This window comes from Gopherus evgoodei, chromosome 1, assembly GCF_007399415.2.
Source record: "Gopherus evgoodei ecotype Sinaloan lineage chromosome 1, rGopEvg1_v1.p, whole genome shotgun sequence".
Lineage (NCBI taxonomy): Eukaryota > Metazoa > Chordata > Testudines > Testudinidae > Gopherus > Gopherus evgoodei.
In genome coordinates this window covers 309,586,442-309,613,836 of record NC_044322.1, presented here as the reverse complement: position 1 = coordinate 309,613,836, position 27,395 = coordinate 309,586,442, and the positions used below count along the sequence as shown (strand labels likewise).

At 40.2% G+C, this 27,395-nt stretch overlaps 1 protein-coding gene across 2 annotated transcripts in view; it reads right to left on the bottom strand.

Annotated features, from left to right (window-relative positions):
• The window catches only part of NELL2 (neural EGFL like 2), a 241,650-nt gene that overhangs the window by 107,592 nt on the left and 106,663 nt on the right, over window positions 1–27,395 (bottom strand). For both annotated transcript variants that reach the window (XM_030548910.1, XM_030548911.1), the window contains exons 11-12: window positions 26,538–26,640; window positions 20,098–20,226 (exon numbers count right to left, since the gene is read on the bottom strand). In XM_030548910.1, coding sequence (XP_030404770.1) covers window positions 20,098–20,226; window positions 26,538–26,640 — 232 coding nt within the window. The remainder of the gene's footprint in view (window positions 1–20,097; window positions 20,227–26,537; window positions 26,641–27,395) is intronic.

Below are 27,395 nucleotides of genomic sequence, written 5' to 3'. Positions count from 1 at the left end.
TCACACAAGTATGAAAGATAGAGGTAAAATAACCTCTGCTTCTATTCAAGATTCCTCCATTTATGCATCCAAGGATTGCATTTGTTCTTTTGGCCACCGCATCACATTGAGAGCTCATGTTCAGCTGATTATCCCACTACAACTCCCAAATCTTTTTCAGAGTCGCTGCTTCCCAAGACAGAGTCCACCATCATGTAGGTATGACCTACATTTTTTGTTCCTAGATGTATATATTTAGCTATATTAAAATGCATATTGTTTGTCTCTGCCCAGTTTACCAAGCGATCCATATTGCTCTGAATCAGTGACCTGTCCTTTCCATTCTTTACCACTCTGCCAATTTTTGTGGTATCTGTAAACTTTAGTGATGATTTTATGTTTTCTTCCAGATCACTGATAACAATGTTAAATAGCATAGGGTAAAGCACTGACCCGCTAAAGGACAGCACTGAAAACATATCTGCTTGATGACAATTCCCCATTTACAATTACATGTTGAGTCCTTACAGCTGAGTTTGTTTTTAATCCATTTAATGTATGCACATTAATTTTATATTGGTCTAATTTTTTAATCAAAATGTCATGCAGTACCAAGTCAAAGCATGACAGAAGTCTAAGTATATTATGTCAATATTATCTTTATCATCCAAACTTGTAATCTCATCATAAAAGATATCAAGTTAGTTTGACAGGATCTATCTTCCATAAACGTTTGATTTGCATTAATTGCCCTCCTTTAATTCTTTATTAATTGAATCCTGTATCAGCTGCTCCATTTTCTTGCCTGGGATCCATGTCAGGCTGACAGGCCTATACGTAACCCGGTCATCCCGTCTACCCTTTTTAAATATTGGTACAACAACATAAACTTTTTTCCAGTTTTCTGGTTATTGTCCTGTGCTACAATAATTATTGAAAATCAACAGTAATGGTCAAGTGAGCTTTTATACCAGTTCTTTTTAAACTCTTGGATGCAAGTTATCTGTACCTGCTGATTTTAAAATGTTTGACTTTAGTAGCTTCTGTTTAACATCCTCCAGTGATACTAGTGGAATGGAAAGAGTGTTATCATCATCATATGATGAGCTATATCATCTGTTTTTCCTACAAATACAGAACCAAAATATGTATTTAATATTTCTGCCTTTTCTGCATTATTATTGATAATCCTTCCACTTCCATCTAGTAACGGACCAATACCATTATCAGGATTCTTTTTGTCCCAAATACATTTTTAAAATCTCCTCCTTATTGTCCTTAATTCTGCTGGCCATAGATTTCTCCTTGTGTCTCTTTGCTTTCCTTATCAATTTTCTACAATTTCTAATTTCTGATTTACTTTCACTACAATCAACTTCTCCTCTCTTCCATTTGTTATATATATTACTTTTTTTATAAGTATCTTCACTTCTTCTCTAAACCAGATCATTTTTTAAACCAGTATGACCTTCTTCCTCAATTGTGAGATTGTGGCTTTTGGGCATCCAGTAAATTGTTGTCAAATGATTCTCAATTATTATTCAAATTTTTCAGCTTAAATTATTCCTCCCAGCTGAGTTGCTCATAACTGTTTTTAGCTTTGTAAAATTGGCCCTATTACAGCACAAAATATATATTGGTATGGACTTCATTCTGCTTGCATATTATAAATGTGATCAAGCCATGATTATCTGTACCTAAGCTATCATTAATTTTTAGTTCTGTGATCAGTTCCTCTTTATCTGTTAAGATAAGCTCTACAAAAAGATTTCCCCAATGTTGGCTGCAACACTTTAAGGTACAAAATAGTCATCTATAATGCTCAGAAATTCCAAGGATGTTTTAGTACTAGCAGTATGAAACCTCTAGCATGTGTCACTCAAATTGAAGTCCCTCATGATCATACAGCTTTTATCCTACATATTATAGATAGGTGCATAAGGAGCTGGGCATCCTGTTCCCTAATGTGATTTGGTGGTCTGTAGCAGACACCACCTAATAATCTATCTTGTGCTTTAGCTGTTAAGACATGGATCTATAAGCATTGAAGATCATTTTCTTCTGAGTTATCAAGGACTTGGAAACAGGTAATGCCATTTTAGACAGAGTGCTACTTCCCAGTCACTTTTGCTCCCTCAGTCCTTCCTGAATAGGTTATAACCATTTATTTTAACATTCCAATAGTGTAAATCATTACACCAGATTTCAGTAATACCAAGTAGATAGAATATTTGCACATAAATGAGCAATTCCAATTCCATTTGTTTGTTACCTAGACTCCTAGAAGTGGTGTATAGGCAATTCAAGAATTTCTTCTCTTCGTGCCCTTCGGTTCCTTGATTAATTTCATTCCCAACATCTAAGTTTTTTGCTAAGTGAGTGTTCATATCTTCCCCATTTTTACCCTTCCCATTTGTTATTAGTCTCACACCCTCCTGACTACTCTAGCCAGCCTCTTCCTGAGACTGCTCCCCTTCTACTGAGCGGAAGTCATCCAAACAATACAGCCCCTCTCCTCATAGAAGGTGGACCAATGTTCCACAAAACCAAAACCCTCCACCCAGTAATGTAGTCCTGACTTGGCTGTACACTACTGGAATGTCCCCACCAGTGTGACCTCACACACATATGCAAGGACATGCTGTGCAGAGGATGCCATTTTTCTCTACAAAAATGGGATCCTCCACGTGCTGTGAACTAGCACATACAGTGTGTGCAAGGTCACAGGGAGCAGAGGATGTCATTTTGAGAGCAAAACAGTGTCCTCCATCCAGCAAAAGTGATGGAATGCTGTTCCAGAGCATTCTGGCTCCACTACACCTGTGCCTACATCGTTTACCTAGCCAGCAGTTCACTTCCAAAATCTTCTGCCTTCTGTCTTCCTTCACTTCTGGGACAGAAAGGATCTCAAAGAAGATCATTTGGACATTCTTCCTCTTCAGCACACTTCCAAGTTCCCTGAAGTCATCTATTATCTGCAAAATATCCTGCAGTGCACTGTCATTACTGCCAGTGTGAACCATCACCAATGGATCCTGGCTCATTGACTTCAGAAGCCTATCCAATAGAGTGACATCTCATGTTTTGGCTATGGGAAGGCAGCACACTGGTCTGTTGTCCACCTGTCCCTGGTATAATGTTCTTTTGATTATTCTGAGTATTGAATCGCCGGCAAGAATAATCTGTGTCCTTCCTGTTTGTGGGGAAGCTTGATTTTCTTACAGATCGAGCTGAGCTGCCATCCACATGTATGTTCCATACATTTCTTTGTTTCCTTGGACCTGCTGGATCTTGTGAAATATCTTCCATAGTTTCCACATTGAGGACCAGATATCGATCTGAAATTTATAAGTGTGTGGAATTCCTCTTGTTGCAGGTAGCCACAGTTTACCCATCTTCATCTTTCTCCAGCCGTGTAGAATGCTGCCATGACCCCTTGCCTCATTTGGTTGTGAATTTTTCAATTGACTTGATCTGTTGTTTTTTTTTGTATTATCAGTTCCGGAAAATTTTCAAGATTTCAATTTTTTGTCTTGATTCAAATTGGGGAATTAAATTGAAATCTCAAAAACTCTTGTGGAGTAAGAAAATTGTTTCTCACCCACCCATTTAAGAACATGGTGTCATAAAACTAGTCCCAGATTTGGACCTTAGCGTCCAAAATATGGGGGTTAGCATGAAAACCTCCAAGCTTAGTTATCAGCTTGAACCTGGTAAAGCTGCCACCGCCCAAAAAATTAGAGTGTTTTGGGGCACTCTGGTCCCCACAAAACCTTCCCTGGGGACCCCAAGACCCAAATCCCTTGAGTCTCACAACAAAGGGAAATAAACCTTTTCCCTTCCCCGCTCCAGGTGTTCCTGGAGAGATACACAGAAGCAAACTCCGTGAATCTAAACAGAGGGAGTCCACCCTCTCTAATTCCAGTCCTGAAAACACAAGCACTTCCCTCTTCACCCAGAGGGAATGCAAAGTCAGGCTAGTAAATCTAACACACACAGATTTCCCCCTGACTTCTTCCTCCCACCAATTCCCTGGTGAGCTGCAGACTCAATTCCCTGGAGTTCCCCACTAAAGAAAAACTCCAACAGGTCTTAAAAGAAAGTTTTATATAAAAAAGAAAGAAAAATACATACAAATGGTCTCTCTGTATTAAGGTGACAAATACAGGGTCAATTGCTTAAAAGAAATATGAATAAACAGCCTTATTCAAAAAGAATACAATTCAAAGCCCTCCAGCAACTATATTCATGTAAATACAAAAGAACATATAAATCCCTATCTGATCTTTGGTACTTACAACTGGGAAACAGAAGATTATAAAGCAGGAAACAGAAATCACTTCTCATAGCCGAGAGAGCATACAGGCAGAAGACCCAAGAACAAAGGACTCACACACAAAAAACTCTCCATCCAGAGTTGAAAAAAATCCAGTTTCCTAATTGGTCCTCTGGTCAGGTGTTTCAGATACTTCTTTCCAGGTGAAAGAGACATTAACCCTTAGCTATCTGTTTATGACACATGGGGAAATATTTATTTATTTGTTTGTACTGCTGTAGCACCTAGAGGCCCCAATTAGAGATCAAAGCCCTACTGTAGCTAGGCAATATATGCATATCTGATTAAAAAGTCCCTTCCATGAAGAACTTACAGTCTTACCATCTGACAAGCTACAATGGGGGACACAACAGAAAAGTAGGAGGGAGAGAGAGAGGGAAAGGACAAGATAACTGTCAAGGACAACCAGCAGTTACACAATATCAACTACCGAGGTATTGTGACAAAAAAATCAAATAAATCAGCTCCCACTCTACATACTATATGGGGCATTAATTTATACCACTTTTGAGGGCTACAAATGAAGTCAAACTACTTTGCCAGAGAAGAAGAAAGCTCACTTTAGAAGCCACCAAAATAAAATTCTTTTTCTCTCCATTACTAATTGAAACACTGGGTTAGCCCTTTAGTCATCTTTAGATACAGATTCACACAATACAATGGAAAGCCCAATGCATTTTGAAATCTAAAAAAGTCTATGGAATTTATCTTAATTTTTCCTCTCAAAAGGCCCTATTAACATATTAATGGACATTCATGTCTTATTGCTTAGCCAGTTAGATCCTGAAGTCAATCAGTTCAATAGGATGAATGCATCACACCAACAGTTCTACATTCTTGAGAACAATCCAAACTAGCATGCTTTAGGTCTGTGGTTTGACACTGGACTACCAGTTCTGAAATACTAGATACTCTGATACAAGGAAATCAACGGGCTTGCGTCGAAATGGAACAGAAAGGGAAATTCCATGAAAACTGGTTAGAGGGGAAGTAGCTGAAATAAGCACTTCTATCTTTTTATTCACTTTATAAAAAGCACTTAACCCAGCTACTCTAGGGTGCTTGTATAAAAATTATATAAACATATACAAATCAGAGAAAATCTCCCAGACCCCCTATTAGACTTGCCTCCTTAGGGCCAAATTCTGCAGTGACTTATACCATGCCACCCCAGAAATAAGAGTCGAATTTGAGCCTTGCTCTAGAAGTCAGTCCTGACCAAACCATCATCATAACCACCCGTTAACAAACAAAGACCCTCTTGAGGCGTCTCTATCTTTCGATTCCCTTGTCCCCAAAAGGGTCAGACAAAACAGATGAGCCTTGCACCTGTGTACAGTAAAGGAAATTATTTCCAGAGTTGAGGATCCTTCATGGATAATGCTCTTCCTCCCTTTAAAACCAGTGGGGATCTAGCTCAAGTGCCTCCACTCTTCACAGCCACAGAAGCATCTCCTAGAGAGAGAGGTGCTCTCTCAGGACTTTAGCAACGGATAACCTACAAATGGGGACGAACATGCTGGACCAGAATAGTAGTCCACAGAAGAACAGGAAATAATAGCATTAACAACAAACTCTGCTTTTGAGATCCAAAGATATTTTTTTGAATAGCATCTAGAGTAAAGATGCAGTATAAATCAGCCTGATCAATAAAGAAACTTTTCATATAAATGAATTCAAACATAACTAAACTTATAGAATTAGCATGTATTACAATGTATTCCAACAACTCAACATATGGTGTGTGTTCTAATGTGAAGCAATAACCCCCCGAACTGCAGTTATCATGCTGACACCAAAATAACCCTTTTCAGAATTGAATGGGAAGGTAAAGCTATTATTCTTTTTAAAATAACTGTGTGAATTTTAGTGCTTGTGAAAGGTTTTGGCTTGACAGCCCTGGAGAACCAAGCTCTATATTTATCCACTGAACAGAAACAGCATGGGATAGCTCTCCCACACAGCCTCATCCACAAATCTCAATCTTGACCTGAAGGAACCGCTTCTAGCTTAAGAGTGTAATTCACTTACCACTTCTATGCAGTCTTTGGTCTCTTTGCTCAGACTGCCAAATAAAGTTACCAGTTAATGCCATTTCCAGTGGCAGTGTATGTGATGTATACACTGGTCAGTTGGAAAGTGAAGTAAGATGATTAGGAAGTTAAGTGACAGTGTAACACTCATACCTCCTGGATGTGGCGTTCTGTCCCATCTGGGGGGGACAGTGGGGAGATTAATGAGTTTGCTCTACAGCCTTAGCTAACAGGCAGCTGGCTTTTAGCTCTTGTGGTAGAGGCTCATGCACTAAGCTCCAGAGGTCCCAGGTTCGATCCCGCCTGGCAACGACTGGGGTCTGTCAGCGTTACAACAGCACAACATTATTTTACATGTATACTACTGAGTAACCATCAGATGTTAATTTTTGCTTGTTTCAGATGTTATCCCGGTTCATATTTAAGCAAGCAAACTAGCTTAGAAAAACTGTACTGTATATTCCACTATCAGTCACCTAAAAAGGAAAAAGGGTATTTTGAAACTTAGAGCATCATTAATTTTATTTGCCTACTAACAAATAATCATTACCGGCCTTCCTTTCCCTTGTTAAAATCACAGGAACATGATGGTGAAGAGTAAATATGACTGATTACTGCAAATGCAATCAGAAAAGGAGGGTGAATGGATTACAGATATTATACCCATGCAATAATTTTTAATGTGTTACAGGTAAAGAGATTGATTGTAATCCATGCTACCCTTCCCAGGGCTGGATTACTGCAACACATTTTAATTTAGGCTGACTCAGAAGGTAACTGATACATTGCATATGGTTCAACATGCAGCACCCCACCTGCTTTGTACCATGGAGAAACAGACAACGGCACATTACACCACTGCTCTGTGCTCTACATTGCTCTCCACTGCATCTGTTCTTGTTTCTGTGCTGCTGAACACTTGCAGACTTCCCCCACTTTAGACAGGTTCTCTTCTCCAGAACTGCCTTACTCCTTGACAAACAGCACTACCTTTCTACTTTTGACATATTCCCTTCCCTTCCCTCCATACCATCTCCTCCTCCCCCCAGATCTGATGCCAAGGTTTCTCAGCTACTTTTCTCCTTTAACCCCCTTTCCACCTGCCCTACTGACATACCCTCCCACCTCTAGATCTTCCTCACCCTGTCAGCCCATCCTTTGCCTTCCTCTATGTCTCACTCCCCTCTGGCTCCTTCCCTTCACAACACAAGCACAGACTGGTTTCCACCTAAACTCAAAACTGTCTCTTGACCTCATCTGTCTCTTCAAATATTACCTTATAGAATCATAGGACTAGAAGGGACCTCGAGAGATCATCTAATCCAGTTTCCTGCACTCATGGCAGGATCAAATATTATCTAGACTTGACAGGTGTTGTCTAACCTGCTCTTAAAAATCTCCACTGATGGTTCATCGGGTGATACTGTTCAACAGTTACTACCTCTTGTGTGTAAAGTGGCATTGTTTTAACAAATGAAATATTTAGTCCAGACAGAAGAAATATTTCTGGATCACACAGACTCCACCTAGTTGAAATTCACTCAAGTATCCCACACAGGAAGTCTGTGAACACAAACATTGCTTGCCATCGTTTAATGTTCTACTTTGCAAACCACATCTGCTTGTTATTTTATATCTTATCATTAATTCATACACTAGGTATACATGATAAAACAAGTAATTATATACTGTTATCTGTCAAATATGACAGCATCGCAGGAGGCTTTACTTACACATAAAATAAGTAGTCTGATGTCACTGCATACTGCGAATAGAAAGGGCAGTTATATATCATCAATTAGTGAATTACACCAGTCAGTGCACCTGACTGCAACCACAGTTAATGATCTTTTTTGACACTGTGTTAGGGTAGAAAATTTAAAATTTAAATTAAAAATTGAGTACCCGGTAATTTTTTTTAACTTGTGATAGTATTTCTTGGAACTTCCTAATTATGAGCTACAGAAACAAACAATGATAAATACAGGCAAATAAGCAAGGGTTAAAAAAATGAAGAACAGAAAAGAGGACAGAGGATTTTATATATAAAATATACCAGATTCTACCTAGGCAAATATAATAAATATTAATTATGCTTCATCTGTTCCAGCACTCCTTGTCTGTATATTGTGTACATAATCCAGTACTACTTCAGTGGATCTCTGATCTGGAATAGGACCCATATATGGGGGTAAGTTTGCATCAATTGCCCCTTAGATTGGGCAGGGCTTTGTTTTATTGAACAACTAAAGTACCCAGCATACTTTTGGAAGCTATAAAATGTAATATTACTGCCTATTTTACAGGTTTTGCTGACGCTATCTCAGATCAGTCCGAAACAATGCCACTCTTCTGGTTAAAGAATGATATAATATAGACGTCTATATAGCTATCACTATATTTACATATTTTATGTAGGGATCTTAATTTTGACTTCTCTTTGGTTTAACATCTGGCACTTGTGTCACCTTTTCAGCTCTTGGTGACTCAGCCATTGCATAGCAATGATTTTAGAACTATTGTAATACACTGGGATTTTCAAAGAAGCCTAAGGGAGTTGGGCACTCTACTTCTATTGAATCTCAACATCATGCAGGCACCTACATCCTTTAGGCACCTTTGAAAATCCCAGCCCCATAGTTGATAACTGGGAACAATCCAAGGTTTGTTCATGTTCAATTATTACTATGTTTCAGGTTTAGGTAGTTTATATGGAAAATAAGATCTTCATTTAGAGCCTTCATAGAGCCTACAGAAGTATTTGTTTCTCCAATAAGGGGAAGCTCTTCCATTTAAGGCATTAGCATGCCTCATTAATGGCAGTGGCTTGAGAGTTTGAAAGTTTCCAGTAGGCTCCATTCATATAAATAGCCACATTTTTTTCATCCTAATCATAACTGCAATGTCAGCCAAGGTTGGAGAGAGGTGACAGAGGTCAGTTTGAAAATCCTTCATGCAAAATCAAACACCATAGGTATGATTCTGCAACTTACACCCACTCAAACTGGTCCATCAATAAAGTCAATGAGACTATTCATTTGGACTTCAAGTGAGCAGAGCTTTTAGGTACATACTTAACTTTGAGACAATGAGACAACTCACATGCTTATAGTTAGGAACATGCTGTAGTGCCTTGCCGGACTTCAGCCTCAGGGAAGAACAGAATTTGGCCTAGCCTTTGTAAGGCACATTGCCATATTAGCAATAGCCCACTAATTCCCAGTATCATAACAATGAAAATAAACTGGCATTTATTTCCTTTGTCCAGAAAAATAAATGCAGTTTACTTTATTTATGTTTGATTACTTTTTAATATAGATTTTGAAATCATGTTTTGCCCTCCTGGAGGGAAAGCTTTTCAACTAGATTAATTTCCAGCCCAACCTGACAAGGTAATTACTCAAACGCTGCCAGTTAATGGAGATGGAAATCTCAATACCTTAGTTACAAGCAATTTCAATGCAGCATCCCCCTTACAAAATGGAATTTATATAACCAATCCTCCCAGGTGCAACTGCAGACTGACAATTTTTATAATTTCAGAGCTCCTAGTAGGACCGAGTTCTACCTATCCTTCCTGTGGAGGAGGATACTTAACGTCACTAAAACTATGCGAGGTAGCAAGCACCACAATCTTCAATAATGACTTGCAGTATTTAACATATTTAGATAGCTGATTCTTTTAGGCTATTCAAATGTCTCTATTTGATTTTAATGGAAACATTTTATCACAGAGTTAAAAAAAAAAAAGCCTGCTTTTTTCCAATCAGTTGACAGTCTAATACAGCAGTTCTCAAACTTTAGCAACCTGAGGACCCCCATTTTGAATTACATTTTTTTTGCAGACCCCTAAGACAGCTTCTAGTTTTCCCCAAGGGTGCTCATCCACCACCCAGCCCCAGGTCCCGCCCCCACTCTACCTCTTCCCCCAAGACCCCACCCCTGCCCTGCCTCTTCCCGCTTTACCCTGCCCCTCCTCTTCTTGCCCCCTCCCCCAAGCATGCCACGCCCCCGCTTCTCCTCCTCCCTTTCAGCACCTTCTGTGCACCACTGAACAGCAGAATGCAGGAGGCACTGGGAGGGAGGGGGAGGAGTTGATCAGCAGGGCCAGCAACCCTGGACATGACTCACAGACCCCCTGGAGTATGCTTGTGGACCCCCAGGGGTCCGTGGACCCCAGTTTGAGAACGGCTGGTCTAATATACAGAAAGATCTGAAATTCAACCTGACAGTTCTTTGCTGTTGAATGATGCAGTCCTGTACACCCCCTACTGATCCAAGCACACAGTTCACTAGCGCTAGCCAGAATTTTCTGTACTGACATTTTTCAATTAAATCTTTTGGCCAAAAAAAAAGAGAGGAAAAAAAATTGATGAAATTTTTGCCAACATTTCCCTTTCTGCTACTCTACCAGTCTTGGGCTTTCTCCAGGAATCTGCAATTTCATACAGCTCGGAATACATGCTAAAATTATTTACTCTGACTCTTCTCAGTCTTTAATATTGCCGTTCTCTATACAGAGTGTTTTTTGTATACTTTGCATTGATTGCATATCGAGGCACATATAAATGTTACAGATATTCTATAACAATCAAATTTCTTCTGTTTTCTGCAGAATTCCCCTTGTCATGCTACAGTCCTTAAAAGCTTGTTCCTATAACTAGTTAGCATTCCAGAAATAATTAGTGTTAATTACTATCTTTCATAAAATTTAATTTCTCTTTTATTTGGCTTGTCAATAGTTAAGAAAGCTGATCAATAGCATTAGATTATACAAAGTTAAAATGAGGAAATGTGTTTTTTACAATACGCTTGTATTTTACACCTTATATCCAGAATATAAATGAGCTGTAGTAACTATTGCTTAAACTTTAAGCCAGAATGAAAATGTAGAACACTAAAATGTGAGAGTACTGAAGATGGTGGGAAAGCGGAAGACCTGATTGAGCATCTCGAGAAACAGCAGATTATAGTTTTGTTCAATGCGCTATGTGAAATATTAGGCTGTCTCACTTTCGTTCTAGCTCCCATTAACAGAACACATTCACAAACCCACATTACAAAATCATTGCTATGGATGGCAATAATTGGCACCTTTCTTGGCATTCTCAATGGATAGAAAGATTTGAAGATTTCAACGGACTTAGATACTCCTAAGGCCTGTCTACACTGGAAAATTTCTCCATCTGTATCAATGGGTGTCAGCAACAGTTGCATCTGAACCAGTGCCAGACATGGTTTAGCTGTACTATAGACAATGGCAATCAGTGTTCAGACTCATTTCAGAAACTGGACAGACTTAGGGTATGTCTACACTTACCGGGGATTGACACTGCGGCGACTGATCCACTAGGGGGTCGATTTAGTGGGTCTAGTGATCGCGGTTCCATCAACTCCGGTACACCACCGGCACGAGAAGTATAAGGTAAGTCAACAGGAGAGTTTCTCACATCAACACAGCATGGGGTAGACACCGCAATAAGTCGACTTAAGCTATGTTGACTCCAACTATGTTATTCACATAGCTGGAGTTGTGTAACTTAGGTCAACTTAACCTCATAGTGTAGACCTGTCCTTACACAGGAGCATCTAAGATCAGAAAATGTTCCTTGTTATCTGGAATCAGGAGACTTTGTTTTCATTTAAGCCTACGTATTAATATTAAAATGGCCCCAAACTTGGCTAATACAGAGTTCAGGTTGCCCAGTGGTGCCTCGTGCCCTTCCAGCATGTGAACAACTACTAAATTTAAACCACTGAAAACCAATAAATACAAAGTTAAGGTTCATAACACCCCAGAAACATAACCTTATCTCCACTGCCTCCCCGACTCTGCCCCATCCCTAGCAATAGCCACTGGGAATTGTTCAATAAGCTATGCAATGGTTAAAATACGAGGCGAAGTGGGGGATTCTCCATCTCTTGATGTCTTCAAATCAAGACTGGATGCCTTACTGAAAGATGTTTTTGTTAATCATACCTTATTAGACTCAATACTGGAGTAACTGGACAAAATTCCCTGGCATGTGTAATGAAGGAGGTAAGACTAGATGATCTAATGGTCTCTTCTGACCTTAAAATCTATGATTGTACAATAATTAGATATGAAGTACTTTAAAAGTGTGCATTGTTTGTATTGTGTTCTAGAGATTTGAATTCCAGCATTTATCTGCATGTGCTCCAGCTGCCGTCACTGTGTTAGGTATAGCTGTATTGCATGGTGGGCAGATTAGCTGGAGCACTTTGAAAGAATTGCAACTATGATATGAAGAGAGGTGCATGTGGACCTTGAAGGATCAAGTATTCCTCATTTCACACAGAATTTTGTAAGTTGTGCTTGTGGAGGTGCACAAGGGTTTCTTCTTGCCATGGGGTTTGCAAACAGTGTGGTGGCAGACATGACAGTAGTCTTCAAGACTTAGTTAAGGGTTAGAGAAGTCAGTGTCTGAGAGGAATCCTCTGGTTAATCTTCTGGTGAAAGGGTGGTGTTATTTAGTGCAAATCTGGGGTGGTTTTGTGGAAAAGGCTTAGTATTTAAGTATAGGCCATATGTAGGTAGCTCATTTGCTATGCCTGCCTAAACCAAAGTTTCACTGTAGCAGAGAACATGTTAGACTTTGTCCTACAGTACTCATGTGCTCTGCAGCATCTCTGAGGGTAGAGTGTTAGTATGTGTTATTGGCATGTTGGGGCATTGCTAAAAAATGGGACAGATAAGGTTACACTGCAGAGCTGGCATCTCCTTAATTTTGCATTTCCTGGTTGTTCGAGGCATAAGTTACACACTCTACATTCTAGAAGGGCATGAGGTACCACTGGGCAACCTTACCTCTGTGTTAATGAAGTTTTGGGGCATTTCTTTTCATTCATTTAAAAAAATAATAATTTCTCAATGTCCTTATGTACTACAACCCAGCTCTTCCCTTCCACTCCCTCTGGCTCCTTGGCAATGATTACAGAATGCACTGGCTGCATGTTGGTTTCTTCACTGCCCCGCATCATCCTCTATCTGGCTAGTTGTCCAGCACAGCTCAATTCGCCCTCCTCAGACCTTCTCCCCATGGAAAGATGGGCAGCATGAGCATGGGCCCTGCAGATGGAGGATCTGGGGAGAAGATACAGGAAGAGTAGGGACTAATCTGGAGTCAATATGGTCATTTTTTGAAAGGAGGGACCAATATTGGGGGCACAGATATGGGGTGTTTTGAGGGACAGAAATAAAACCCCTCCAACATCCCTCAGTTCACATCTCTAAGCCCCTTCCTTTCCATCCCACTCTTCCCTACACTGTTCCAACACACTCCCACATATTCAATCACTGTTCCAACCCCTTATATTTCCTCCAACTGCTCTGAAACTGTTCCAACTTCTCTGACATTCCACCTGTCTCACCTATTGCTCTGACCACCCCCATAGCCACCTGCTGATCTAAAGCCCCACACCAGCTCCACAGTCCTTCTTATCATTCCATGTCCTTGGTAAGCCTGGAGGGGCCATGAAGAGGTGGGATCTGAGGACAACATGTGCCAGCTGGAGGCCAGAAGGGACAGGAGAGTGGAGATAATCTGGGCCTAATATGTGAGGACAGGGCTTCACATATCCATCTGCAGCACAGGAGGCTCAGAGAGCTGTGAAATGTCCCATTCATCTCAATGACATATTCACAGTTGAATGACAACACCCCTTGGAGATGAATGCAGTTTGAAACAATAGCTCTGAGAGGAGTGAACTGCTCCGTTCATCTCACTGGCTTGTTCTCATTCCCATTTAGTATCCCACCTCACACAAAGGGGGGCAGGGAGAGGGGATCAGACCGCCCCAGAGAGACAGCCCTACCCCCCAAGGTCCCAGCTCACAACAAGGGAGTGAAGTGACAAGAGAGGTGCTCAAATCCCACAGAGGGGCAGAGCCCCACACACCCCAGCTCACACATTGTAGGGATCCCTGCTTTCTCATTCTCTCCCTCCCCTCCTTGTGTGAGGCACATCCCCTTCCAGCCTGCATATGTTGCCCTCAGAGATGGGGTTATGAATGGGAGGCATCACTCCCTTTCACCTGGCCTGGCCATGACAACAGGAGCGGGGAAGGGGGTATGTGGCTTCAAATATGAGGGGAGAATGTGGGGTTGACAGACACCTCCCATCCCTAATTCCCCTCACTGCCTCCAGCATATACACACACAAGTCCTCCCATCTGGCCTCCCAACACTTCCCTTCCTCACTCCTAATCCAGACCTCAGTATTATTTTCACAATACATTTTAATGAATAAAAGATGAAAATATTAATAAAAGATGAAGTTGTAGATATTCTTTAAGAAAACTAATTTCCTTTTATCATTTCTTACTAACAATGAAGGGGATGGGATAGCTCAGTGGTTTGAGCACTGGCCTTCTAAACCTAGTGTTGTGAGTTCAATCCTTGAGGGGGCCACTTAGGGCAAAAATCAGTACTTGGTCCTGCTAGTAAAGGCAGGGGGCTGGACTCAGTGACTTTCAAGGTCCCTTCCAGTTCTAGGAGATAGGCTATCTCCAATTATTAAAAAAAAATCCTTTTTCTGAAAGTGAAGAACTAGATTCAGACATCACTGATTCATCACTGCTTCCTGAACATTAACAATGATCATCATAGAATATCAGGGTTGGAAGGGATCTCCAGTCATCTAGTCCAGCCCCCTGCTCAAAACAGGACCAATTCCCAGACAGATTTTTACCCCAGTTCCCTAAATGGTCTCCTCAAGGATTGAACTCACCAACCCTGTGTTTAGCAGGCTGTTGCTCAAACTACTGAACTATTTCCCTCCCCCATCTTGTTTTGTATTGTTCTTAGACTATCATTCCTGGTTACATTGCTTTTTACCTTAAGAATTCCAAAATCTGTTTTTTTTTAAATGAATGTTATCTAAAAATGGTCTTGTTCTTTTCCGACTTAAGGATCTCAATTATGTTCCATTTTGGGGACACAACACCTTGGAGCCCTACTTATAGACCAAAACCTGAATCTTGTACATGAAGTATTATTTGATTTCTACAACTACAATTATTGCTATATATTACTACAAAAGCATAATAAAAATATTTTAAAATGGTGTTCAAGAAAAGCAATCATGATACTTGAAAATGCTGATACGTTGGCTAAAAGTTGGTATAAGAAACAATGTTCATGATTTATGCTGACTTTAAGAAACAGCTAATAACATACTATACAAAGAATTATAGGGACAAGGTGGGTAAGGTAATATCTTTTACTGGACCAGCTTATGTTTGTTCCTCTCTCCAATAGAAGTTGGTCCAATAAAAGATATTACCTCATCCACCTTGTCTCGCTGATATCCTGAAAAGGAAACAGAAACAACTAAACTGCATATAAAATTAATATTTTTTAAATCGCGTATTGGTTATTAAGATTGCAAAGTCAAGCACTCAAAAGCTAGGAAATGCTAGAATTAAGGTTGCCTGTGCAACCTTAACTCCGTCCCATGATGCGTTATTGTACAGTTACATGATTGCATTTTTTCCACAGGACTCCTGCCTCATTCAGTGCATAAAATTGGACAAAGCAGCAGCAGGATCCATTCTGTCTGCATCATGTCCAGGGTTTGAGCTGTGTGTGAAATAATGTTGTTAGGCTGGTGCATGCTCAGTGCTATAGAACATTGAGAATTTTTAGCATGCAGTCAAAGATAAACTGACTTATTCAAAAACAAAAACACCTCCCCCCCCCACACACACACAGAGAACATGGTAATTGTGAACAATTTATAACTCATCCAAACTTGAATGGATTTACATGAGGCCATTTGTAAAAGGCACATCCCTAACTTCATGACTATCTTCTTGCCAAATTTCAAAATCTTGGAAAATTCTGGGATGAAGGAATGTATCTGGAGATCTGCTAGTTACCTTTAATGTTAGCTGGTTTTATGAGGGCCTATAAATTGAAGAATAAAGAGAAGACCAGGGCATATTTAATGTTAATATAAAATAATGCAATATAAAAACAAATACACAAATAGTAAAAACTGCAGTTGGTAGGAAATTGAGAATCATTAAAACTATTAAGCATCATAGAAATAATCCAGGTTGAGTCTAGGATGTTTATTAAGTAAGGGCCTAATCCCACAAGTCTTACTTGCATGTGTAAAGATTACTAATGGATTTAATCCCATTGGTCTCAACATGAGTAAGAGTTGCTGAATCAGCACCTACCAGTACTAAGTTTTTCTAGCAGGTAAGTCTCCCCAGCAAGATAAATCCAGTCATTAATTATACTCTGTTTAAGGCCTAGTCTACTACAGGTAGACAATGACATAAGTCAATGTAAGTTGCCATGTATTGACCTAGCTATAGCCTCCTGCCGACGTAAGTGCCTCTCTACACCAATTTAGTAACATCACCTCCCCGAGCAGCGCACAGTCATAGACAATGTAATTAGGGCAACACAGTGTCAGTGAGACACTCCATTGCTTTTGTTGACTGTTGGCTTTCAGGAGCCATTACACAGTGCCTGACACTGGCAATACAATCAATGTAAGCACTACTGGTGAGGACGCATACTGCCAACTCAAGAAGCCAAGTGTGCACACACGTAAGTGATTTAATCACTGCAGTGGCTGTATGCCAGTGTAATTTTGTAGTGTAGACTTTGCCTAAATAATCAGCACCAATTATTCATTGTGGGTTTTCTGAAGGCACATAGGCAGATTGTTAACCAGTGTGAAGGCACACTTAGGCCTGATCTACACTACTGGGTTAGGTTGAATTTAACCGCATTAAGTCGATTTAAAAATGAATGCGTCCACACAACCAACCCCATTCTGTCGATGTACAGGGCTCTTAAAATCGACTTCTGTACTCCTCCCCGGTGAAGAAAGTAGCGCTAAAATCGACTTTGCTGGGTTGAATTTGGGGTGCAGCGGACACAAATCAATGGTATTGGCCTCCGAGAGCTATCCCAGAGTGCTCCATTGTGACCACTCTGGACAGCACTTTGAACTCTGATGCACTAGCCAGATACACAGGAAAAGCCCTGGGAACTTTTGAATTTCATTTCCTGTTTGGTCAGCGTGGCAAACTCAGCAACACAGATGACCATGCAGTCCCCTCAGAATTGTAGAGCTTAGAAAGTTTCTATGCTCCCCCATCATTTCCGTCTCTGAGGTTATCACAGATTAGAAGGTGAAAAAAACACATTTGTGATGACATGTTTTTCAAGCTCATGCAGTCCTCCTGCACTGATAGGACACCGCTTAATGCATGGAGGCATTCAGTGGCAGAGGCCAGGAAAGAATTAAGTGAGTGCAAAGAGCAGAGGCAGGACGCAATGCTGAGGCTAATGGGGGAGCAAACAGACATAATGAAGCACCTGTTGGAGCTGCAGGAAAGCCAACAATAGCACAGACCCCTGCTGCATCCACTGTATAACCGCCTACCCTCCTCCCCATGTTACATAGCCTCCACACCCAGATGCCCAAGAACACAGGGTGGGAGGCTCCGGGCACCCAACCACTCCACTCCAGAGGATGGCCCAAGCAACAGAAGGCTGTCATTCAAACAGTTTGATTTTTAGTGTGGCTACAATAAGCAATGTGGCCTTGTCCTTCCCTCCTCCCCCACCTCACCTGGGCTACCTTTTCCGTTATCTCATTTTTTTTAATTAATAAAGAAAGAATGCATGGTTTCAAAACAATAGTTACTTTATTTCAAAGGGTGAAGGGTGGTTGGCTTACAGAAAATTAAAATCAACAAAGGTGGCAGGTCTGCATCAAGGAGAAACACACACATCTGTCACATCGAAGCTTGGCCAGTCATGAAACTGGTTTTCAAAGCCTCTCTGATGCGCAGTGCACCTTGCCGTGCTCTTCTAATCACCCTGGTGTCTGGCGCAAAACAACTGTCTGCCGTTGCTTTCACAGAGGGAAGGGCAACTGATGACATGTACCCAAAACCACCCGCGACAATATTTCTGTCCCATCAGGCACTGGAAATTTAACTCAGAATTCCAACGGGCAGTGGAGACTGCAGGCACTCCGGGATAGCTACCCACAGTGCACAGCTCCGTAAGTCAATGCTAGCCATGGTAGTGAGGACACACTCAGCCGACTTAATGCGCTTAGTGTGGACATATGCAATCAACTGTATAAAATAGATTTCTAAAAATCGACTTCTATAAAATCAACCTAATTTCATAGTGTAGCCATACTCTTAGTTACAAATGAATTTTCAGAAATTCATTCATGCTAAGAAACTTTCCAAAAACCGCTTGCATAAACAGCTACAACTGCAATTCAACTCAATGGAAGATGCATCTGCTTACAGCAGGCTGCGTTTGGCCCTAGCAATGAAAATCTGCTGTTCTCAAACCATCCAAACCATTTCACTGAAGGGATCATGGATAAGGTTCTCATTTTTCACATATTGTGTGAGGAGCAACTGCTAAATATAACAGGCTCTAACCAGACTGTGTGTTGGGGAGATCCACAGAGATCAGGATTTCTTCTCTCCCTTACAGGCTGTAGAGTAGAGCAACTCTGACACCAATATTAAAGCCTCAGGCCGACAATATTCCCCATAGCTTCTGCACTGTCTTTTCAACTGGGAAATAGATGGTGGATACACATAGTTACAGATCCAGGACCTCAACGCCTACCTAACCTGCAAAGATTGTGTGTGCTATGTCCCAGCATAATTCTCTACCAACATAAAAAAGCTATATGGGTTCTTCTGCAGCCAATCTCCGCAAGGCCATGGAGTGAGGAGCAGGACTTGCTTCTGGGTGACTTAAAGCTCTACTCAAGACAATAGGTCACAAAATGCAGCGCTAGTCTTAGAGTAAACATTAAACCAAGGTCTCTGTGAAATAGAATTGTAGTCTAATCCTGCAGATTTTTATGCACATTATTAATTTTACATGTGATTAGTCCCACTAAAGTCAATGGGACTACTCATTAAAATAAAATTATATGCATTATTCTTTGCAAAGTTGGGCCAAAAGAATCAATCCCAAAGTCCTTACAACCTAAGGGCCGTAATCCTACAAGCATTTATGCGTTACTTATGTGACTGGCTCCACTGAAAGTTGTGTTTTTTAAATGTTTGCAGAATCAGGGCCTTCATGAGAAAGGCATAGATGGATGGAAGGAGAGAGGGAAGCAACATGATAGCAGAGTGATATTTGGCACATATGTTGCTACAGCAAGTTTTTATTAGAATTTTATGAGCATGTTAAAATTTGAACTATAGAAACTGCCTCTATCTGCCTCTATCTGGTAAGTGGGGCATTGGTTTAAAATCACTGGGACTGTTAAAATAGTAAGTTTTTACACAATGTGAGCAAAGGTATTAGAATCTGGTCCATACTGTCTACTTACTATATTGAGGGGGAGGGAGGAGCTAGTGGCAAAATAAAGTCTCCACCACAAGCGACATTAAAATGTGTACCAACTAAAAGCTATTCTAATGTGTGACTTTTAGGTTATCTGAGTATCTGATTAATGAAAAGAGAACAGATTTTGCACTGGAGGTATTGCATCAAAGTCAAGAATTTAGCCATATTAATTTATAATTGACACTGATCAGGGATTTAAAAAAAATTCTTAATTTGAGAGATAATTATTTTAGCTGCTTAATATTCTGAAAATTAAATTTGCTGCAATTAATGGGCCCATCACTTTGAAAACGTGTGAATTAATACATTCTTCGTGAAGTAATACACTGTACTTTATGCAGTTGAGCATCTTCACAATGGGTTACCTTCACAGTAGGCATTGTCCTCTCGAAGGGCTCTGAAACCATCTCGACAGCTACACACAGCCCTGTCCTCTAGGTTTCTGCAGACAGAATGCTCCATGCAGTTATGTCCTTCAGAACAAAAGTTATGGCCTGTATGAAAACAAAGGTGATTGTTAAAAATAGGCTTGAAAGGATTCGATTTGTACCAGTGTCAGTGACCACTGATTTCACCATACATGCCCATCCAAATATTTCCATCCAAAATCAAAATTTACAGGCAGGCAAAGAAAGAAAAATGCAGCTTGAAAACTTAGAGTCCTATCTTAATGTGTATAAAACGGGAGACAGTGGAGCTGGAGCAGAGCTCCACTTAGGTAGCTTTAAGTCTTTTAATTTAGATGTCTGCCATTAAATATTTATTGTCACACAAACATACACCACCCACCCCAGAATTTCACACAACTGTTAAAATTTAAAATGAAGAACTAACTAAATGCTTAAAAATAAACATCTACGTAATCCGTCAAAATTATAAAAAAAAAAGTATGATTTTCAAGCCTACTTAAAAAGAATCCAAAGATAAAACATCTTCTCTGTTGAATATATTCCAGTCTTTTCTCAGTTAGGCTACAGAATCCTATTCAGGAAACTATTTTTCTTAGGAGACACACAAGTTACCTTGATATTAGACGTACGGCATCTCTGGGGAGTAGTATAGGCTACAGAGCTTGTCATCTCTTGGCCTCAAGTTCAACTCCAGGTCAGTGATGAAAAGAAGCTATTATCATCTGATGTCTGTTAGGTAGCATATTTAAATCCCTTTACTTTCTTTTTGCCAATGGTTATTTTTACAGGATCTTCAACTTTCTTCTTCATTTTTCTTATTAAAGTTGGAATTTATAGAAGTTGCTCAGTAACTCAGCAGCCCATTTGCTAATGGGATTGCTCTCCTCCAAGCACATATTGTTCCCTAGGTATATTTGTAAAACCCATTCATATTCCCTGAAAGCTTTGGCTAACATTAACTTAGTTTGCTTTTTTGTTGCCCATATCTTTTTCCTTCAAGCCCTAAGTGACTGAATAGTCTTGTAAATGTGTTACCTCTTGATATTTCAATGATGTTTCCTTTTTAATCTTATTTTTAGCAGCTCCTCTTGAAGTCACATTGGCTCCTTGTTTCTTGCATTCCTCTTTTTAAGAGAGATTTTTTAATGTATTTTTAATAAGAGCCTCTAGCTTTCTCCCAAATAGCGAATTTTAAATGAGTCTTCCCATTCACTCAGTAGATTTCTTAATTCCCCAAATTTGCTTTCCTGAAATCCAACTGTATTGCTATTGTTGGTGAGTCTGTTCTTTACTGTGATGAATTCAAACAGGTTATGGGTGATTTTAAGCTTCCATATAATTTTCATACAATATAACAATATTTTGTACAGTTGGGCTGCACCAGTTTGTCACCTTTTTTTAGTATTGTCAAGAGATTAAAAAAATTAATCATGATTAATCGCACTGTTAAAGAATAATAGAATACCACTTATTTCAAATATATTGATTTCAATTACCACACAGAATACAAAGTGGGCAGTGCTCACTTTATATTATTATTTTAATTACAAATATTTGCACTGTAAAAAACAAAATAGTATTTTTCAATTCACTTAATACAAATACTGTAGTGCAATCTCTTTATCATGAAAGTTGAACTTACAAATGTAGAATTATGTATAAAAAATAACTGCATTCAAAAATAAAACAATGTAAAATTTTAGAGCCTACAAGTCCATTCAGCCCTACTTCTTGTTTAGCCAATCGCTCAGACAAACAAGTTTGTTTACATTTACAGGAGATAATGCTGCCTGCTTCTTGTTTACAATGTCAGTGAAAGTGACAACAGTTGTTTGCATGGCACTGTTGTAGCCAACGCCGCAAGATATTTACATGGCAGATGTGCTAAAGATTCATATGTCCCTTCATGCTTCAATCACCATTCTAGAGGACATGCGTCCATGCTGATAATGGGTTCAGCTCAATAATGATCCAAAGTAGTGCAGACTGATGCATGTTCATTTTCATCATCTGAGTCAAATGCTACCAGCAGAAGGTTAATTTCTGTAGTTTCTGTATCAGAGTGTTGCTCTTTTAAGACTTCTGAAAGCATGCCTCACACCTCAGACCTCTCAGATTTTGGAAGGCACTTCAGATTCTTAAACCTTGAGTCAAGTGCTGTAGCTATTGTTAGACCCCCAAGTGGGGCCCCAGGGCCAGACTACGGGTGCTCCGGCCTCCATCCCCCAACGGATTTCTCCCCCACCCCTCAGAACTGCCACTGGTCACGTAGTTGCTCAGAAAGCAGAACTTGCAACAGGAAAAGCAGCCTTGTGGTCAGCTAGCCTGGAGGGACAAAGTTCCCCTGACAACAGTAGCTTCCTGGGTAGGGACGTTGGGGCCCACTGCCTCCCTTGTATGGGCATTTACCACTCGCGACCCCCCAATTGGCTTATCACAAACTCTGACGACAAATTGACTATATATTGCCGGTCCCCTCCCGGGGACGGGCGGAGAGCCCCCGAATTCCTGTCGAAACCGTATCCAGGCCTGATCACCCTGCTGCAGGCTCTCTCGGCTCACGCGTTTCCTGAAGCCTAACCGTTTGCCGGCCGTAATGAAACTTTTGTGGTTTGTATGTGTAAGTATAATTAGCTGTTAAGTATTCTGTACTGATAGGTAAGAGGCTAAGACTGATTCCAGCCGCCCCGAGACTCCTGCTAGGGGAAACCCGCTGACCAGGAAATCTCGAAAGCAAGGGGGATCAGTTACGCCTCACAATTTATTTAGGGAAATTAGTTGCTGCACTTATGATTACTAATAGCACCAATATCACTTCTACTAACCCCTGGAATGATTTAGATTACTATTGGGATTTAGAAAAATACCAGGGCCAGCTTTTATTTGTAATTGCAGTATTTGTATTATTTGCTTTGGTAGTGTGTTGTAAGCCCCAGATGTAACTGATCGTGTTCTCCCTTATCATTATCTGTGATTCATTTAATAAACCCCTATTCTCTTAAACACTAAGAGTGATTGCTTGCGTGTTCTCCGTCACTGCCCTTGGGCACTTGATACCCCCCCCCCCAGGCATCCAGTGATCGAACCTCCGCCCTTCCCCAACGCTCATTACCCGGTAGATAACGGGCACCTGGTGACCATATTGGTGGAGCAAGGGGCGAGAGTAATCAGTAATCAACAGCTATCTTTAGAAATCTGATATTGGTACCTTCTTTGTATTTTGTCAAATCTGCAGTGAAAGTGTTCTTAAAATGAACATGTACTGGGTCATCATCTGAGATTGCTATAACATGAAATATATGGCCAAAGGCAGGTAGGCAGATCAGGAGACATACAATTCTCCTCTGAGGAGTTCAGTCATTAGTATAATTAACACTTTTTTTTAAATGAGCATCATCAGCATGGAAGCATGTCCTCTGGAATGGTGGCCAAAGCACGAAGGGGCATACGAACGTTTAGCGTATCTGGCACGTAAATTCCTTGCAATGCCAGCTACAAAAGTCCCATGCAAATGCCTGTTCTCACTTTCAGGTGACATTGTAAATAAGAAGGGGGCAGAATTATGTAAACAAATATAAATGTAAATGTAAACAAACTTGTTTGTCTTAGAGATTGCCTGAATAAGAAGTAGGACTGAGTGGATTTGTAGGCTCTAAAGTTTTACATTGTTTCATTTTTGAGTGCAGTTATGTAACCAAAAAACAAAACAAAAAAAATCTACATTTGTAAGCTGAACTTTCATGATAAAGAGGTTGCACTTCAGTACTTGTATGAGGTGAACTGAAAAACAGTATTTTTTTTATCATTTTTACAGTGCAAATATTTGTAATAAAAATATGTGAGCACTGTACACTTTGTAGTCTGTGTTATAACTGAAATCAATATATTTGAAAATGTATAAGAACATCCAAAATATTTAACACATTTCAATTGGTAGTCTATTGTTTAACAGTGCAATTAAAAGTATGATTAATCACAATTAATTTTTTTAGTTAATCGCATGAGTTAATGGCGATTAATTGACAGCCCTACTTTTTATTATTATTTTCAGTGATTTAATTTCTCTAGACTCTAAAAAAATCAGTATTAGGATTAGCCAAACAGTAATCTTTCACTATTCTTTTTTCAGTCCCTGCTTCCTTGCACAAGGCTCCCATAGTACAATGAACAGAACTGATCAAGGTTCAGGAGGGACCTAGTTTGGTGTGACAGGAATGGCTAAGTAGTGCAAGCTGGGGTGAGACTGCCACCAGGAGAAAACTATATTCATGCTCAATAAAGATCTCTCTCCCTACAACTCCACTTGCCTGCTGCGTCATTTCTTGTTAATGAAACATCTCCTATCTTTTCAGTAATGTGTATGTTTGCATTTAAAATAGAAAAAAAAATTATAATCTGCTTGGAGGGCATAGTCAGAGGTGTGGGGGGTCATTGCTGTTTTGGCCTGTGGGGATGGGGGTGTCTCTGCATGCATGAGCCCAGTCTAAAGGCATAAGAGCCAGGCAGACCAGGGTCGGAGGAGCAAAAAAAAATCAACAGTACCATGGTAACTGAGACTCACACTTTTTTTAAAGGACTACAATAATACCCTCCACAGCATGGTTTGTTGTGTAGTGTACATGCATTTCACAACTTCCTATTTATTTTAATTTTTTTAAACTACCACACTGCTATTATGTGAAATAGGAAATTCAGGAGCAAAAATCCCAACATTTTAAACAACATCAAGGGCCATTCATTGCTCTCAGCACATCTCACAACTCCCATTGATACTGGTGGAGTGCTGTGCACATCAATACCAGTATTTGGCTCTAGAGCTGACAAACGGCAGAGGCCACCCTTTGTCCTATTTTTTTTCTTCCTCACAGAAGCCTGAAATGACAAAGTGTCAGCCTTTAGTTTTGGATGTCCTGGCTTTTATCAGTTTGTATCAGAATCTTAGCATTACAGAACAGTAAGTGCACAATCTTCCACTGATCAATGGATCTCCACAAACTACAAACCAATATAGGAAAATATGTGCTGCAGATTAATACTGTATCAAAGTATGATTTTAAGAATAAGATCCATAGCTCATGAGAGACATGGCTAGGATGATCCATTCAGGATTGAAAATGTTCAGAAACAAGCATTAAATCCGTCAACTATTAGATTTATTAAGCTTGTATCCAGGCTCAATGAGTGCAGATTTTTTTTTCTTTTTTAAGATTTACTGTAAGTTTTTACCAGGAAAAAAATACCTTTTTACTGTGATTAGACCTCAAGACCTTAGCACACTTCTGTTAAGTTCTTTTCTTCCATTTTAGACTTATCTTTTTTAATCATTAATCATATTGTTTGTGTCTGTGTAGCATGCATGACTTGCATGTCTCCAGTATTCCCCAAATCAATGTATATCTAAGCCAAACCAAAGAGTATGATGGCTTGTTTCCTGCCAGAACTCAGTTTATCACAGTTTAACTATTGGAGAAATAGGAACAGACTTTCTGCTTTGAAGATGCAGCTGCTCACGGCTGGGAGGATACCAATATTACCCTGTACTATAACAGTACGCACAGAGCCCTGGGCAGTTCCTTATACAGGGCCCTCGGGGGGAGCGGCAAGTGAGGCAATTTGCCTCAGGCCCTGCAGGGGCCCTGCAAGCCCTGGCCCAGCAGCAGTTTGTGTCTTCGGTGGCAATTTGGCAGCGGGGGGGCCCTTCAGTCGTTCCGGGTCTTGGCGGCATTTCAGTGGTGGGGGGCCCTTCAGTGCTGCCGAAGACGTGGAGTGACTGAAGGGCCCCCTGCTGCCAAAATTCTGGACCATAGCTGAGTGAGTACAAGCGCCGCAGCTCCCCGTTTTGCCCCAGGCCCCCTGAATCTTCTGGGCAGCCCTGTCCTTACATCTCTATCCTTGCACTGTAAGTCCAGGCACATTCCATCTGTTTGGCCTATGTGTAAAAATGTAAGAAGCACAGTACAATATAGTTCCCAAAGCTTTTGATTCTATATTCAGAAGGCAATCTAAAAGTGCTACGAGGGGGAAATGATACAAATTTACTCTAATTTTCTATAGATCTGAAAAGCACATGTCCACTGCAGAAGGGTTTTTAGGGATGTGTGTGTGTGCGCGCGCATGCATAAATGAAGCACTTTAAAATGGTGACATCAATCATGTATAATCCCTTAGGATTTCTCTTTTGTATGAAATACAGGAATGCTGCCAGCCCCATTCAACAAAATTTACATTATTACACCTCATTCAAACAAGTTTTCAGACTCCTTGATCTGTACATTATCCATTCAGTTTTATAGTATCTCCAGTAATGAAAAGATGTTTTACTCCAAAACTATAAAAAAAAAATGATAAATACTGCACATTACATTGAGCACAGGCAGATCCTGCTATTTTCTTACCTTTACAAACTTTGCAGCAACTGTGAGACAAGGAGATTTGTTGAGAATCTGGGCAGTTCAAGGTTGGGCAGTCCGATTTTGTAGTGCGCTGCATTTTGTGGTCCTATTAAATTAAGGTAATTATTCAATACTGGATATAACAAATGCGGCTGAATAATGCCTTTATTTTATTTATGCCTTTAGATTTATAACAGACAGCAAAAAGTGCCAATCTCAAACTCCAGGTACCTTTGACAATTTGAAATCACAACTAAACTTAACAAAACCAGCAGACATCTCCACTATATAGCAGAAACCACACCTGTTTAGTAAATGAAAAATAAGAAAACATTCCTCATCCTTCCTCAAAATTATCCTCACGCAGCTTCCCTGTCCTCATAAGCTTTTCCAGAAATCATGCCTAGAAGGTCAATGAATTAATTCTCTTACAGATTGCAGGGGATCACAGCCAAGGGGACTGCACAAATAATGCCATAATAGCAGCTTCCTTTCTTTTACCTTAAGGGATCTCTAGCCTGAGTATGTTGTCTGATCTCAACTGTGGCCGTATGGCCCAAGGGAGAGGCAGTGGTATCTCATGAGGAGAGTGTTTCTCAAATAGACTGGTGCCAGGCCATTTAGTACTTCAGACGTCAAAACCAGTACATTAAATCCTGCCTGTATATCCACAGGCAGCCAGTGGAGATCAGAGAGAATAAATGTACTATGCTCATGGGTAAGATACCTGGTTTAACAAACAGGCTGCTATATTGTGCTCCAGCTTTAGTTTCCAAATGGCCCCAAGTAGAGTGCATTGCAATGGTGTAGTATTGGAGACACAAAGGCACAAATCACACAGCAGCACAACACCTTCCTGAA